Source organism: Netta rufina (genome assembly GCF_964035555.1).
Source record: "Netta rufina genome assembly, chromosome: 17".
In the NCBI taxonomy this organism is placed as follows: Eukaryota; Metazoa; Chordata; class Aves; order Anseriformes; family Anatidae; genus Netta; species Netta rufina.
The window spans coordinates 12794853-12810969 of record NC_140141.1 but is presented as its reverse complement, the minus strand read 5'-3'; the positions used below and the strand labels follow the sequence as shown (position 1 = coordinate 12810969).

General features: G+C 56.8%; 1 protein-coding gene across 1 annotated transcript; it reads left to right on the top strand.

The window, feature by feature from the left end:
• The first annotated feature begins 16 nt into the window (after nucleotides 1-16).
• Nucleotides 17-15889, top strand: HIP1R (huntingtin interacting protein 1 related). The gene is made up of 31 exons (XM_084297348.1): nucleotides 17-116; nucleotides 3837-3900; nucleotides 4289-4431; nucleotides 4638-4694; nucleotides 5004-5084; nucleotides 5218-5294; nucleotides 5631-5692; nucleotides 6736-6876; nucleotides 7071-7128; nucleotides 7216-7291; nucleotides 7483-7620; nucleotides 7697-7828; nucleotides 8135-8318; nucleotides 8409-8497; nucleotides 8764-8880; nucleotides 9260-9361; nucleotides 9530-9724; nucleotides 9921-10068; nucleotides 10277-10363; nucleotides 10642-10749; nucleotides 10897-11033; nucleotides 11660-11770; nucleotides 11898-11956; nucleotides 12249-12279; nucleotides 12413-12475; nucleotides 12993-13093; nucleotides 13497-13602; nucleotides 14408-14531; nucleotides 14624-14685; nucleotides 14834-15037; nucleotides 15119-15889. Exons 1-31 carry the CDS (start codon nucleotides 24-26, stop codon nucleotides 15164-15166), a joined length of 3198 nt encoding a protein of 1065 aa, XP_084153474.1. The 5' UTR covers nucleotides 17-23; the 3' UTR covers nucleotides 15167-15889.
• Nucleotides 15890-16117: the final 228 nt, after the last annotated feature.

The window sequence follows — 16117 nt, the reverse complement described above, 5'->3', positions numbered from 1 at the left end:
CGGTGCGCGGAGCGGGGCCCGCCATGAACAGCATCAAGAGCGTCCCGGCGCGGGTGCTGAGCCGCCGAGCGGGGCACAGCCTGGAAGCGGAGCGGGAGCAGTTCGACAAAAACCAGGCAAGGGCAGGCGGAAGGGGTTGTGGTGGTGGTGGTGGTGGGGAGGATCGGGGATCCCGGGGATCCGGTCCCCGTCCCCGCGGCGCCGGCTGTGAGGGGAGCGGTGAGGGCGCTGCGGGACCGGCCCCGCTCCGTGGGGGCTCCGTGGGGGCTCCGTGGGGGCTCCGTGGGGCAGCGGAGCTGCACGAGGGGCCTGGCCGGGGGTGTGTGTGGGGAAATCTGGAGGCCACCGGGCTTTGGGGACCCGCCGTCCGTCTGTCCGTCCTCCCCGGTGCAGCAGCACGGGGTTGTTCTCCCCTTTCTCCCCTCACATCGCCCACCCTGCCCCGGTCCCCGGGCTGGTTTGGTCCCGGAGAGCTCCCCCCACGAAGAGCAGGTGCTGGTTTCGGGTGTTGTGCTCGGCTATGCTGGGTGGGAAGCGGCGATTGTTGGGGTTGGGGAGCGACACGGGAAAACCGGCGAGTCCTGCTCCTGCCGGACCCGTCTCCTTCAACCGCCCCACCGGGCAGCGCTGAGAAATCACCACAGCGTGAGCACAGCCTCGTGCACCCAAGGGCAGCCTGCGCCTGCTGGGCAGGAGCACGTCCCTCCACCTCCTTCCATCCCTTTCGGCTTTTCCTTCCCTTGGCCCAAGCCACAAGAGAGAAGTCGCATTGTACGAGCACGTCGTGGCCCCACACGGATGCGACTTCGCTCGCACGTCTTCACTCGCTGCAAGGCGTCCTACAAAAGCTTCATCCTAAGCAGGGCGTTTCCAACATCGTTACAGGGGTATCGATCTGCCTTCTCCATCTAATTATAGCTGCGGGGATGGCCACTGGGCGGTTGAGGCTGGTGGTGGGGTGGATTTCATGCCCCCACTGTGCTGCGGCAGCGGGAGGCTGAAACCGAGCACTGCCCCATCGCCTCTGCCCCGTGCCGCTGGTGCAGGTGGGGATGCTGGGCCTGGTGTGAGCCTGGTGCTCGTGGGCAGTTTGGAGGCCGCTCAATTTTCCTGGAAGTTCTTTTTGAGGTCTTGGTGCAGGCATCCCCCTCGGAGAGGCTGCGTGTGGGACGTGGGAGCCTGCTGTCCCCGCTGGGTGCTCACATTGCAATGTCATCAGAAGCAAAACTCATGTTTTTCTGTGCCCAAGTTCTTTCTTCTCTTAGACATGTGCCAGAAGGTAAAAATCCAACCAGCTAAGCATCCACATACGGCTTCTGAGCAGTACTTTTCTGGTATGATTTGGGAAGAAGAAGCGTTAGGAAAGGAGATCTGGAGAGGATCTGCAGCTCAGCTGATCCAGCAGCCCCCGGGTCACCCCAGGGGAAGTTTCCAGCCTGACATCCTGCTGCCAAAAATCATCCTGCTGCCAAAAATCGCTCCCCGCCGTGGTGTGGGGACCTGGCATCCACCTGCCGGGTGGGGATTGTGGCACCGCAGGATGCCGGGGCTCGGGGGAGCCGTGGGCGGAGAGGTTCACGCTGTAATTAAAAGCAGCCTGGAAAGAAAGGGTGGATGTAAACCATTCTCCTTCATTTGGGCGCTTTGATCCCGGCTTTAGTCACCAGCTTGGTACGTGAGGGCTGTGAGTAAGGTGTTCGGGCTGTGCCCATGTGGGTTCCCGGGGCCCGCAGGCAGGCAGGTTTCGGGGTCTGACCCCCCCCAGCTGTCAGAGCTGGGGTGGCGATGGGGAAATCGTCAGCAGGTTGCATAAAGGTTTCGGCCAGGCTCTTTGTGCACCCACGCTCACAACCAGGATGTGTCCATCTCCAGATGTCTCTGTTTTGAACCACTTTTTTGGGAACTTCCTGGCCAGCCCGGGATTTGGAGGCAGCAGAAGCACATCCAAGTCGCTGTCCCTGGGCAGGGGCATCGTTTTGGTGCTACCTTGGTTTATTTGGGACCAAGCTGGACGCGGCATCTCCCATCTCAGCAGTGGTGAAGGTGGCCTGGGGGCTGCTCACCTGCTCCGGATATAAATCAGCTCAGTTCAGCCCTCAGCACCAAATCACTGAGTAAGAAACCAGCCCCTCCAGCAGCCCCCAGGCTCATGGGCAACAAGGCAATAAAGCCACCAGCACCAATGGGGACTGTAGGCTGGTTTTGGGACAGGCAGGTTGGTCCCAGCCCATCCTGTTGGGTAGACACGAGTGGACGAGTTCCCATCCCCTGGGATGGATCATCCCCTGGTGGTATTTCCCTTGTCCCGACCCTGTGGGGATCAAGGCTGAGCCCGGCTCCTGCTGATGATTTGAGCTGAGCTTGCTGTCACTCCTTGCAGGGCAGGAGACAGCTTTGCCCTGCTGCCCCCTGAGCAAAGCGCCCCGATAAGATGCAATAAAACACCCTTTGGGGCTCGTTAGGAGCCTTGGGGCTCGTTAACCTTCGGGGTTAAGAGGATTGCATCAAGTTGCCAGCTTAACTCTGCTGCTGCTTTACTGACCCACATGGCAGGGGAATGCCAGGGCTTCCCTGAGCACAACCAAAGCGAAATCGCTGCGGGCACAGCAGTTTTGGGCTCACTTTGGGCAATTTGGGGCATTAACGCCTTCAGCATCACCCCTGCGGCTGGGCGGTGGTGATGCAAACCCCGGAGCCTGCACCTGTGTCCTGAGGGCTGCTCGGCCCCAAAATGCTGAGATGAGGAGCGCTGATAATGCCCGTGGGGGGATCAGCTCTGTGAGTTTCTGGTCCCGGCTGATGTTTGACGGGACGGCAGCGTGCTGGAGCTCAGGGCACCGAGTTCCTTGAGCATGATCTCCTCTCACCATGCAGAATACCAGGTGACACAAACCCAGGGCTGGTGTCGGGAAACCTGCGTGCTGCTGGGAGGTAAGGCTGGAGCAGGTTTTATGGCCTGTGCACAGGGAGGGACTGCGTTTCCCTTCCGGCACAAGCGCCAACGGCGCGCTTGCTTCCTGCCTTCCTGGCCACTTGGTTTTTCCTCCGCGAAGGCACCGGTGACAAAGGGCTCTCAGACGCAGGCACGGCCCCAGCGCTCGTGCCAGGGCGGAGCAGCCCAGCTCAGCTGAGCCTGGGACGGAGAAAAATCCTCGTGGTTCCCAGCAGCTCGGTTTTGGAGCCCGGCGTGAGCTGAGCGATGCGTCTGGCTCCTATTTTTGGGACTAAACCATAATTTGAAGTGTGATTAAATCCATTAACGTACAGATAACCATCCTGATAAGGGCGGCATGTGGCACTTCTCTCCATTAACCTCACTGCTCCAGATCGTGGCATCACAGCCCTGCTCCCTCCTTGCTTGGGGGCTGCATTTTCCCGGAGCTGCTCGCCCGCGGGGCTGCCATCAAAGCCGTGGAAAAACACCCGGTTCAAAGGCTTCTTGTGATTACACAAACAACCCGAGAATTTGGCATCTCGCAGTCGTGCTTTACCGCTCGCCGGCGCTGAGTTCAGGCTCCAAAAATGCCGTGTGTTTACCGGGCCAGCCGAGGGTACCAGCGGCTCTTGTCGAGCCGCCAGCCATGCGCCGACGGGGAACGGGGAGGGCTTCCAACAGGCCGCTTTGTTCAGGGACAAAAAAGCCTGGGTTTGCGTGTCACGAAGGGTTTCGAAGTGACAAACGTGGTATTAAATTCAGAGTAGTCCCAAAGAGCCCCGGGTGGTTGGGCTGCTCCCAGCTGGCAGCACACCCGGCTCTTTGGTTGGGGGGGATGCGGGTTGGGGACGGGGTGGCCCTGAGGTTTGCTGCTGACTGCCCATCTCTCCTTCTCCTGCAGGCCATCAGCATCAGCAAGGCCATAAATACTCAAGAGGCACCGGTGAAGGAGAAACATGTGCGCCGTATCCTTTTCCTCAGCTGCTTGGTGATGTGGGAGCTCTGTTCTTCTCCATTCAGGAGATCTGCTGCCTCTGAGCAGCGCAGTGCCAGGGCAGGAGGGTTTTGGCCTCCTGCAGGAGGTTTGGGGTGTGGGACAGCTTGGCTGGGGTGGCATCTCGGAGGTTCATCCATCAGTGAAAATGCAAAGGAAGGAAATGCTCCACGGGATGATTTGAAATGCTTGTGGCAGGAAAACGTGGGAGTCCCTGGTGCACCCTGCAGCCAGGAGAAATAAACGGGGTCTTGTCTGTGGGCACAGCTCTGTGCTGGTGGCCTCTGAGCCCACGGTGAGCTCTGAGCCCACAACGCGTCCCCCCTGTGTGTGTCTGCTTGGCCTTGACTGCCGGGAAGGGATCATCCTGGGGACGCACCATGAGAAAGGGGCCTTCACCTTCTGGTCCTACGCCATCGGGCTGCCCCTGCCCAGCAGCTCCATCCTCAGCTGGAAGTTCTGCCACGTCCTGCACAAAGTCCTGCGCGACGGCCACCCCAACGTGAGTGTCCCCTCCCAAACATCCCTCCCACCAGCTCGGTCTTTTTGGGGGGAAGCACGTTACGTCCCTCGGCAAAGCACCCCGTTAGCTCCCAGCCCTGAAACCTCCCCAGCCTCTGACGTTTGGGGTTGAGCTTTGAGTTTTGCTGTGAGGGGCTGGATCCTGAAGCTGGATCCCTGTTCCATTGCTCCCATTTCTGCCCCTAGGTCCTCCAGGACTGCCAGCGGTACCGCAGCAACATCCGCGAGGTGGGAGACCTGTGGGTAAGTGGCAAAGCTGGGGAGATTAGAGGTTGGTGCCTTGCTGGAGGCTTGGGAGTGGGTGCTGGGGCTTCCCTGGGGAGGGGATTTGGGCAGGGGCTGATCCCCGAGCACCTGCAGGGGATGGAAGGGCCAAAAAGCATCACGTGCATGGGGAAAGCAAACCAGCAGCAGAAATAACCTGCTGGGCAGTGGGTGTGGGTGAAGCGAGGGGCAGGTGGGAGAGGGCGAGAGCTGTGGGGCTGCTGTGGGTGGCAGGTGGTTTTCTGCATTGCTCCAGATACCCCAATTTTCCCTTTGTGTCTTCATCAGGGCCATTTGCACGACCGGTACGGGCAGCTGGTGAGCATCTACACGCGGCTTCTCCTCACCAAGATCTCCTTCCACGCCAAGGTGAGACCCTCCACAGCGTCTGCACCCCCAGAGCTCCCTCCTTGCTGCTGCACCCGGCGGGGTTTTCAGGGGCACGTGCTACACCAGCAAATTTACCAGCTGCAACAGCTGTTTTCTTTTTCCTTTTACAAAGCACCACGAGTTCCCCCCGGGCCTCGAAGTGTCAGATGAGGTGCTGGAAAAGACGGCGGGGACGGACGTGAATAACATGTGAGTGTCCTCGTGGGAGCAGTGTCCCCCCGGGTGGGTGCATCGTGCTAACCAAACGGCCTCATGAAAGGCAGCCGGCGGCGTTTTTAAATCACCCCTTGTCTGTCAGGGTTCAACGGTGCCTGGTTTCTCCCAGAGCAGTGAAACACAGTGTAAACACAGGGAGCAAACACACCAAAGTCTTGTAGATCAGAGGGAGGTGGGGGAAAAAAAGGACTCGGCAGGAGGAAATGCAGCCTGGAAAAGTGGCGTCCTGCAGGAGCACCTGTAGCAAGCATAAACAGCTGGAGCAACGATATCCGTGCTGCACAGTGACCCGTTTGTTTCTTTTGGCAGTTTCCAGCTGACAGTGGAGCTGTTTGACTACCTGGACTGCGAGCTGAAGCTGTCAGAGTCGGGTGAGGAGGAGGCAGGTCCTTCCCGGCTGCCCCGGGGCTCTTGAGCAATAGTTTCGCTCTTTGGTCAGGAAGCAAGTTCCAGTTTGGGTCCTTTCTCCTCCTCCTCCTCCTCTTCCTGGAGTCTTTGGAGAGAGTGTCTCAGCTGGTTTCCCTGTCAGTGTTCTGTAGAGGCAGTTGTAGGAAAATATTTCAGAAATGTGGTTATTTTTAGCACACCTGAGCAGTGCAAAGCGTTGTACAGCGCTGCTCTGAAATGCCTTTTTGTGCCTTTTCAGCGCAACGATGTTAATTGTATGCATTACCCAAATCCTTTCCACCCCCCAAAGCAGAGCACGGAGGCTGTGTTCCTTTATAAATATTAATTTCCTCGTGTTGAAATACCTCCAGCAGGGCTGGTGGCCCCTGCCCGTGTTTGCTTCCTTTGCCTCATTCTCCAGGAATTTTGAGATGGCTTAAAAATAAGGCAGTTTCTTCCCCTTCGTCAGACATCAGGAGCACGATGCTGCCCTGGAGAACGGGGCGCAGCGGTGAGGCCGTGCTCCCGGCTTCGTTAGCCATCCGCATCTCCTCCTGACCCAGTTATACGGAGAATTTATATTCATAAATATTTCAATGCTGAGCGGGGAAGAAGTCAATCGATGCGCTGCCTGGATTTCTGCCAGGGGAAGGGATCCATTTCTGTGCCGTCCCCTGCCCTCGCATCCTGCCCCAGCTCTTTGCAGGGCAAAAAACATCGCCTCTCCCGGCCACCCCTTGTGGTGGCAATTACCAATGGCAGCTGTCCTGCCCATTTATCATCCCGGGTTAAATTCCTCCTATTTGGGATCGGGGATATCCGTGGCAGAGCTGAGCCCCCATTGCTTCTGCCACCAAGGTCCCTGTGGGTGTTTTTCTTGCACAGAGCGGGGTTGTTCCCTGCTCAGCAGCACAGGATGGTGGTTGGCAAAGCCACAGCTGTCATGGTTAATGATCAAGCCGAGCTGGCTGGAGCCTGGTGGCTCTGCAAACATGTCCCCGGCGCCTCACCGTGCTCTCCCCTCCAGTTTTCCGGCAGCTCAACACCTCCATGGCGCTCTCGCAGATGTCGGCGGTGCAGTGCCGCCTGGCCCCCCTCATCCAGGTGATCCAGGACTGCAGCCACCTCTACCACTACGCTGTCAAGCTCATGTTCAAGCTGCACTCCTGTGAGTCCCCACACCCCGCGCTTCCCCTCGCTGCATCCCCCGTCCCCGCCGCTGCAGTCACCCGGGGATGCCCCGTGTCCCTCCCGGTCCCACCTGGCCTTTGTAGCCAGAGGGACATGGGCATGTGGGAATAAATTCACAGCTGGAGTGGGGCAGAATTTGCAGCCACTGCTGTCCCCTTCCCATTGCCACAGGTCTGCCAGCTGACACCCTGCAAGGCCACCGTGACCGCTTCCACGAGCAGTTTCGCAGGTACCTGGGGCTGACACAGGGCACTGGGGTCCCTCCAAGCCTCCCCGCATCCCCTTCAAGCCATTTTTCTTTCCTTCCCCCTTCCAGCCTCAAAAGCTTCTTTAAGAAAGCCTCCGACATGCTGTATTTCAAGCGGCTCATCCAGATCCCCCGGCTGCCAGAGGTACGGCGGGGTTTCGGCATGCGATGGTTTGAGAGGGTTTTTAGGGTGCACAGGGGTGTCCCCACAGCCAGGGGGCCTGAGGATGCTGCAGAGGGACACGCCAGCACCTCGTGGCAGTGTGGGGTCGCCTCCCTCCCCGTGGCTCTCCCGAAAATCCATGGAGGTGTCACCGTGACTTCTTGTCCCCACAGAACCCCCCAAACTTCTTGCGGGCGTCTGCGCTGGCAGAGCACGTGAAGCCGGTGGTCGTCATCCCCGAGGAAGCCCCTGAGGACGAGGAGCCAGAGAGCCTCATCGAGATTAGCACAGCTTCCACCACAGAGCCCCAGGTGGGGGCACGAGGAGGGGCAGAGACCCGTGGAGGGGGGGGCAAGGACTCAGCCTGACGCCCTCTGTCCTCCCCAGGTCACCTCGGATTTATTTCAGCAAGCCTTCGGGCCGCCCAACGGCATTCGGGATGACAGGGACGCGCAGATCGAGAGCCTGAAGAAGGAGGTGGACACGCTCCGCGCGGAGATGGAGAAAATTAAGCTGGAGGTAAAATTGGGTGGGGGAGCAGCTGCTTTTCCACGCTGTAGTGGGAAAACCCAGATGGGATCTGGCAGGACTGGGGCACGGGGTCCTGGCGCCCTGTTTTGGGACCTCTCCCAGTGCCAGCAGCCAGCTCGCAGGGAAGCAGACGGGACAGAGGACAACCTTGGGTGCTAAGGGGAGACTTTCCTGGGGCATCTTGCAGCTGCTTTGCCCAAAACTACAGCTGGGCACTTGGAAGGAGTTTTTTTGGGGTAAAGGGGGTGCTGGCACCCCCATGGGGCAGCACCTGAGCACTGTTTTACCCCACAGGCGCAGCGGTACATCACGCAGCTCAAGGCGCAGGTGAACAGCCTGGAGGGCGAGGTGGAGGAGCAGCGCAAGCAGAAGCAGAAGGCGCTGGTGGACAACGAGCAGCTCCGGGACGAGCTGGAGAGGCTGCAGCAGGTGAAGCAGGACAGCGACCGGTCCCTGCGGCTCTGCGCCGAGGCAGAAAGTAGGTGCAGGGCAGCTGCTTCGCCCAGCAGCACCCGTGGGCTGCGGGAAGCCACTGGAGCGGGCGCTGATGTGTTCTCACCCCCTCCAGAGAAAGCCAACGCCACTGAGATTCGCTACACGAAGCTGAAGGAGAAGCACAGCGAGCTCATCAACACCCACGCCGAGCTCCTGAGGAAGGTAACGCCACTGTCTGCAAGGACCGGATGCTGCCTTTGTCCCCCTGTCACTGTGTCCCCCCAGCCCAACCCTGTGTCGATCCCATCCTCCTGCACTCAGAGCCCCCCGAGCACCCCTTAAATTCATGTCCGCCACCAGCCAACATATTGGATGCCACGAAAAAGGCATCGCCCCTATTGCCCCAGCCACGATTTGGGCAGAGGGAGGGTGGAGGTGGTTTTGTGGCGAGGGTCACCTCTCTGAAAGAGCCCCGTGTCCCTGCACAGAACGCTGACACGGCCAAGCAGCTGACGGTGACGCAGCAGAGCCAGGAGGAGGTGGCGCGAGTCAAGGAGCAGCTGGAGTTTCAGGTTGAGCAGGTCAAGCGGGAAGCAGAGATGAAGGTGAGCAAGCCATGGGGCCACAAGTCATGCCCCGGCCCCGCATGGAGCCCATCCCAGCCCGGGGCACGTGGCCCATGGGGGGTGGCTGGGGACAGTGCCTGGTCCAGGAAGGAAGGAGCTGCCCTGGCTCTTCATTGTGGTGTTATTTGATGTGTGCTTTGTTCGTTTCTTGCCCAAATCTGCCATTTCTTCCCCCAAGAAAATGCTGCACTCCAAACTGCTGGGTTCGGATGCTTTCATTCCAGCAACTTGGGGGTTGCTCCCCAAACTCCAGCCCTTTCAGCCCCCCTGTTCCAAGACCCCCAGACACCATCCTGCTCCCACAAACCGCCACCAGGCTGGTTTCCACTGAGCCCCGGCGTGGGTTTTTTGATTGCAGCTGGAGGACCAGAGCGTGCAGATGGAGCAGCTGCGGCGGGAGCTGGATGCTCGGCGGGACGAGCTGGACCAGGCGCAGAGCTCGCTCAGCCACGCCAAGCAGGTACCCAGGGAGCACCCAAATCCCCGCTGAGCCCAAGAGCAAACTCACCAGGGTCCCTCAGTGTGGGTCCAGCCCATCGGTGTTGCGAGCTGAGCACGTTCTCAGCCCCTTCTGTAACTGTGGGGTGATGACCCGTGGGTGACAGGGGTCTCCTGGCCCTCCTGACAGGCAGGCACGGAGCTCAGCGCCCAGCTGGAGACCCTGCAGGCTGAGAAGGAGCAGCTGAGGCGCTCAGTGAGCGAGAAGGAGCGCGAGCTGCTCTCCACGCGCAGCCTTGTCCAGGAGAAGGAGCTGCAGCTGAGCCAGGAGGCTGACAAGGCCAGCAGGGAGATCTGTGAGCTGCAGGGCAAGCTCCTGGAGAAGGTACGGTGCTGCACCCCTCGCTCGGTTTTGGGGAGGGTGCTGAGCATTTGGGGGGCTCTGCCAATCTGCTGCCGATGCAGCCATCTGGATGGGACTTGCAGCATGGGATGCTGGCCTCTAATCCTACAAAAGGGACTCTTGGTGATGGGGTTGCTGTGCCCTGGCTGCGTGCCCACACCTCCCTCCCACCCCACAGAGCAACCAGGAGCAGAGCCTGCAGCAGAAGCTGCTGGACGAGCAGTTTGGCATCCTGCAAGAGGCAGTGCGGGAGGCTGAGGGCATCCTCCGCGACGCGGTGGCCAAGCTGGACGACCCCCTGCACGTCCGCTGCACCAGCTCCCCAGGTATGTCCTGCAGCCCCCTGTCCCCCTGAGACAGGTAACGTGGCACCTCCGCTTCCCCCAGGCATCTTCTCCCACCACACATTGAACCTGAGGAGTTTGGGGTCTGACTTCCAGAGTGGGGATTTTTTAGCTCTTCCTGAACTGGTCTTTAAGGGTTCCTTCCAACCCAAACCATTCCGTGATCCTAACGAAGCTGAATTCCTTGCAGATTACCTGCTCAGCCGTGCAGAGGCGGCGCTGGAGTCCACGGATGCGCTGGAGAGCGGGCACGCGCAGTACGTGGCCTCCATGGCAGGTACCTGGGGCTCGGGACTGGCAGCGTTGCTTGAATGTTGCTGTGATTTTATATTTATCCAGCAGCCTCTGGCCGTTTTGGGGCTGTCAGCAAGCATTCACTGCCTGTGGCGGGGGGAGGACACAGGGGCTGGAGCTGGTGGGTCCCCACGTGCTTGTTTGAGGAGTCACCTGCAAGCTGGAGGGGTCAACGCCAACCTCTCCAAGCCCTTGTGCTGCCTTTGAGGGGGTGACAGTGCCCTGGGCTGGCTGTCCCTGACCTTATTCTCCTGCTGGCAGATGCTGCAGCGCTGGTGGGGGCTCTGTCTCTCTTCGCCCACCTAACAGCCGACACCATCGTGAATGGCAGCGCCACGTCCCACCTGGCTCCCACCGACCACGCTGACCGTGAGTGGATGCAGAAGATGCTCTGGGTGGGGTTGTGCTCACGGGGATTTGTTTTTGGTGCTGTTTTTGGTGCCGGACCCTCCGTTGGGTGGATGAGGGACATCCCTGCACAGTGAGGGGACCGCCACCAACCTGTCCTTTCACCAGGGCTGACGGAGACGTGCCGGGACTGCGGGCAGCGGAGCCTGGACTACCTTGGCCAGCTGAAGGACAAGCAGACGCTGGGGTGTGCTGAGCTGGGGGACGTGCGGCGGGCGCTGCAGGGTGTCCTGGGGCTGGCCCAGGTAGATGATGGAGAGCTGGTTTTTACTTTAAAAAAAAAAAAAAAAAAAAAGGAAATGTGGCTTTTCCTGTTGCCCAGAGCTGAAATTGGAGATGCTGGCTTGGAGTCAGCACTTTGGGGTAGTTTGTCCCGGTGACCTGCAGGTTCTGGTACATTTTCTGAGCACTGAGACACTTCCTGATGCATGGGGATGGTCACCCTCAGATCAGCTGATGTCTTTCAGCTCAGTACCCCTGTGGTATACTCCTGAGAAATCAAATTTCCCAGCTTTCAGATGTTTCTTGAAGCCTCCTGTTAGTCTTTTCCATTAAAATACTGCAAATTTCAAAGGCCATCAGCTCTCTAGAGCTCTGCCATGTTAGCTCTGCCAAACTGCACCTGTATTTGTGTTTTGCCAACTTGGTTTGGGACATTTCCTACCTCTGAGGTCCTTGTGTTGTGTTTGCTGCAAGGTGCTGACCTAAGGGACTCTGCCCTTGCTGCCTGCAGAGTGCTGCTCTTGCAGCTTTATTTATTTAGGGGAGAAGAAAAAACAAATTCAATGCCTTCTGTGGTTTTATTCCTTACAAATATTTTCTTCTCTTCCTCTGCTGAAAACCTCCTGGCTGTTGCTGCCTCCTCTGGCAGGAGCTGAGACCGAAAAGCTTGGACATCAAGCAGGAAGAGCTAGGGGACATGGTTGAGAAGGAGATGGCTTCCACCTCCGCGGCAATTGAAGATGCTGTCAGGAGGATAGAGGTGAGACAAAGCCATGAGATGGGCCGTTGGGCAGCAAAATGTCCACTCCTCCCTGGTGTCTCCCCTCCTCCTGAGCCCTGCTTGCAGCAGCGTGGTGTCCCACCTTCCTTTTCCCATTTCCCAACAGGAGATGATGAGCCGAGCCAGGAACGAAAGCTCTGGCATCAAACTCGAAGTGAACGAGCGGTGAGTGTTGGGGGATTGCCATTTCGGTCCTGCAGCGGCTCTAACAGTGGGGCTGGGTGGTGTTCTGAAGCCTCACATGCACTCTGGACCTGCATTTTTCTAATGCTAAGCATAAAATTGCCTTACGAAGGGTGGGCCTTCATATTGCACATCTAAGTTAATATTTGATAGCTTCTCTGTGGGCTGCTTAAAGGTAACCTTCAGCAGGCTGGTCTCTGAAAAAACTAATTCGTTAACTCAGGCCAAAGAGGGCTCTCCTGGATGCTCAACCCTTTTTCTTGTTTCCCTACAGGATTCTGAACTCCTGCACGGACCTCATGAAGGTCAGTACTGCAGGAGCTGAGCTTCTCGGGGGGTCACAAACTGCACAAAACTTTCACTTCCCACCACTGGCAAAATTGATCCTTCTGTATAAAATCCGCATCAAACACCAAAACCTGTTCTTCCTCGTTCCAGGCCATCAGACTTCTTGTAATGACATCCACGAACTTACAGAAGGAAATAGTAGAGAGTGGCCGGGTAAGTCCTCCCCTACGTTCATCCCCGTGCACTGACGTGAAATACCCACAATTTCCCCCAATTTGCAGAAACAATTGCAGAATTTCCCACAATTTGCAGAAACACCAGCTGAATTTCTCACTTTCTCCCATTAGTGGCACATTTGCAGCCCTGCTGGTTGGAGATGGGCTGCTCAGCCCCGTGCTCTTTGCAGACCTTACAAAGCTTTGTCCATCTAAAGATGATGGCCCAGAAGTGTCCTAAACCCAAACCAAATTCACAGTCTCGAGGTTCCAAAGTTAGTTTTCTTGGTCCATATTTAAGTAGGCCAATAAGAGCAACCTGAAGGGCACAGAAATGCTGCTCATCCCTTGATTTATGGCTTTATATATGGCTTAAAATACGGCTTTATTTATGGCTTTATACATTGTTATATCGTATGAGGATTTTTTGGTGGATTTTAATGATTTATGGATTTATTATACATTTATATGGTAGAAAGAAGCTAATGCAGGCCATAATATTCTTATAACAACAGGGGGCAGCAACAACTCAGGAGTTTTACGCCAAGAACTCGCGCTGGACTGAAGGGCTGATCTCTGCCTCCAAGGCGGTGGGCTGGGGAGCCACACAGCTTGTGTAGGTGTCCAGCTGCAGAACGCAGCCGTTACCCCACTCGGATACTCCCTGGCTGTTGGGGTGGTCGTGTGTGGGTGGTTGGGGTCAGGGCACCACGTCCTGAGCTGTGCTAGTGTGGAAAATGTAGGGGCTTGTTTGGAAAAAGCCCCTACAAGATTTAAATATCTTGTCCACTCTATTGCAGGGGCACAATCCTGCCTCCTGTGGTGTTTTATCCCCGTCCAGAACTTCTGGATCTGGGGTTTGAGCAGTTTGCTTTGTAAATGAGCTTTAAATAACCAGACAAAGCTGTGGTTTCAACATCTGATGCTGATTTCTGAGGGTATAGTGGGAGGCAAATAGCCCCCACTAGTGCTGCAGTGCGAGGCGAGTGTCTCTAACACGCTTTCTCTTCCGACTGCAGAGAGTCAGCAGACAGAGTTGTCCTGCACACAGGCAAATACGAAGAACTGATCGTCTGCTCCCATGAAATCGCTGCCAGCACGGCCCAGCTGGTAGCTGCCTCCAAGGTGAGCGTCCCAGCATGGCTGGCTGCACACCACGTGGCAGGTTTTGTCCTTTTGTTCCCATCGTTTTGTTCCAGGGCTGTTCTCAGGCACTGGTGCATGGCAGTCCTGCCCATGGCCTCCTTCCCAGGGAAGGGAAGCTCTTAATTGGAAGGGGATTATTAAAATTGGAAGGGGATTATTATTTTCAAGTTGGTTTCTGCTTTTAATATGTGTCTTCACCTGCATGAATGCTCCCACACCTCACAGGGCTTGCCTCTGATGAGAGGTGTAAAACCTCCCATCTTCCTCCTGCCCAGCTGATTATGTAAAGAAAATGTTAATAACTAGTGAGGAACCCAGGGAGAGCTACTGCAGGAGGCAGCATAGAGAGGGATGAATTTTGGTCCTTACCACCTTTCTTCTTCATGGTGACGGAGATGTGTTGAGGTTTCAGTGAGCAGAGAGTTGGAGGGAGGTGGGCCGAGACTGCTTTTTGTGGCAGATGATGTTAAAATGAAGAACGGGGTTGTAAAAAAATTATCCGTGCACCAGTGCTGCTTGTTCGTGTGTCCTTGGCTCACGTGGGAGCAGAGGTGGCTTAGTGTCTCCAGGCTGAAGGAGGTCACCTTGTCCCTGATGGGATCAGCAAGTCCATCTGTCCTTTTCACATCTAGGTTGTCATTCCCAGTTAGACCACTCCAACGTGGTGTGGTTGGTGTCCCTGCTCCCGTGCAGGATTTGGCTGCCTCACTGTGCACCCGTGTCCCCGAGCTGCAGGCTTTGGGGCCACACTGGGGAGCCGCGGCCATCTGTGTGTTCGTTGCAGGTGAAAGCTGAGAAGAGCAGCAGGAACTTGAGCAAGCTCCAGGAGTGCTCACGCAACGTCAACGAGATGGCGGCCAACGTGGTGGCTTCCACCAGGACGGGGCAGGAGCAGATCGAGGACAAAGGTGAGGTTTGGTAAAGCAGGAAGGGAAAGCTAAAATATGAAGTCCTCGGTTCTTTCCTGGCCTAGTAAACACCCCCCCGCTTTTCTCTCCAGACACCATGGACTTCTCAGGCATGTCCCTCATCAAGCTGAAGAAGGAAGAAATGGAGACACAGGTAAAGCCTCCGCACCGGGAGGAAATGAGGGCTAATTCGGTGCTGCCATCCCCTCTGGAGGGGGCAGTACAACATTTTGGGGGGTTATTGCATCTCCGTGGCTACTGTTGCTGGGCACATGAGGACCAAGCGTGCTCTTGTGGTGCAGGTGAAGGTGCTGGAGTTGGAGAAGTGTCTGGAGGGCGAGCGGGTGCGCCTGGGCGAGCTGAGGAAGCAGCACTACGCCTTGGCTGGTGGCTACGATGCGACGGAGGATGGGGAGGCCCGGCCAGCACCAGCCCCCAGGAGAGGCATCCTCAAGAAGCCAGCCCTGGCCCAGAAACCCGGCCACGTCCCGGGGCCGGACAGAGAGGTAGGGACATCAGAAGAGAGGGGACGGGGGCTGGGGACACGTTTGTGCCCTGATCTTTGGCTTTGTCCCCTCTCGTTGCAGCCTGAGCAAGACGCCAGCCTGCACCAGGCACACGCCGTCAACTTCTAGTGGGACCGAGGGGACGGAGCTGGGGCCCAGCCCCGGGGTGGGGGCAGCCACAGCAACGCTCTTATGTCTGTGTTTTAAACAGATCGCCTTGCCTCTGCACTGGTGTGCCTTCGTGCGCGGGGGTCTCCTCCCTGCCTGGCCTGAGAAACTGGATTTTTTTTTTTTAAAGTGACTTTGATTTTTTTTCACTCAGTTCCTATCAGTAGAGTTGTTGGGGTCCTGCAGCTCCCCAAGCAGTGCAGGATGCCCTCCTCGTGGCCTGCTGAGCAGCTCGCCCAGTTTAACTTAATTTGGGATTCTTTTGGGTTGATTTTTATTTTATTTTTTATCAGCTCTAGACATTTGCAGTAAATGTAGCTCTCTACTGTACTGCTTAGACCCTTTCAAAGAACTGTGAAATGTTTTTGAAGTAGGAAACTGCTGGGCTTTTCTTGCAACTGTTTTTTTAAATTCCCCTTTTTCAGGAATAATTTGACTTTGTTTTAGCTTGGGATCAGCTCTCAGCAGAGAAGGGGAATTTAGCTTTAACAGGCGTGAGGAACGTTTTGTAAGGGAAAAAGCAGGTATTGACACACTGGCAATAAGGATATAAACATTTTTATTTCCTTTTCTATTTTGTATTACTACAGCAACAGCAGGGGATCAGTTGCATTATGTTTTATATGTAAGATAATTAGCAGAATTAAACCTACCCGTGGCCTGCAGGAGCCAGGGGACGTTAAACGTGGCGAAGTCTGCAGCAATAAGGGAACGCTGATGGGAAGAGACGGGGGGCAGAGGAAACGTAATCAGCTGTATCTTCTCTTTGAACTACTACCATGATGTAGATTATTAAAGCAGCAATATTTAAACGAGGTGTGGTGCTTGGGCAGCGGTGGGGTTGGCACTAAAGGGGTGCTCCAGCAGGTGCTGAGTTGCCCCCTGGTGGGGAAGTGCCTTGGGGGAGTTCAG

Coding starts and splice junctions, on each gene's coding strand:
- HIP1R (XM_084297348.1), top strand. CDS start 24: ATGAACAGCATCAAGAGCGTCCCGGCGCGGGTGCTGAGCCGCCGAGCG. Junction 3,901..4,288: donor GAAGGAGAAACATGTGCGCC/GTATCCTTTTCC, acceptor ACTGCCGGGAAG/GGATCATCCTGGGGACGCAC. Junction 11,771..11,897: donor ATGCTGTCAGGAGGATAGAG/GTGAGACAAAGC, acceptor ATTTCCCAACAG/GAGATGATGAGCCGAGCCAG.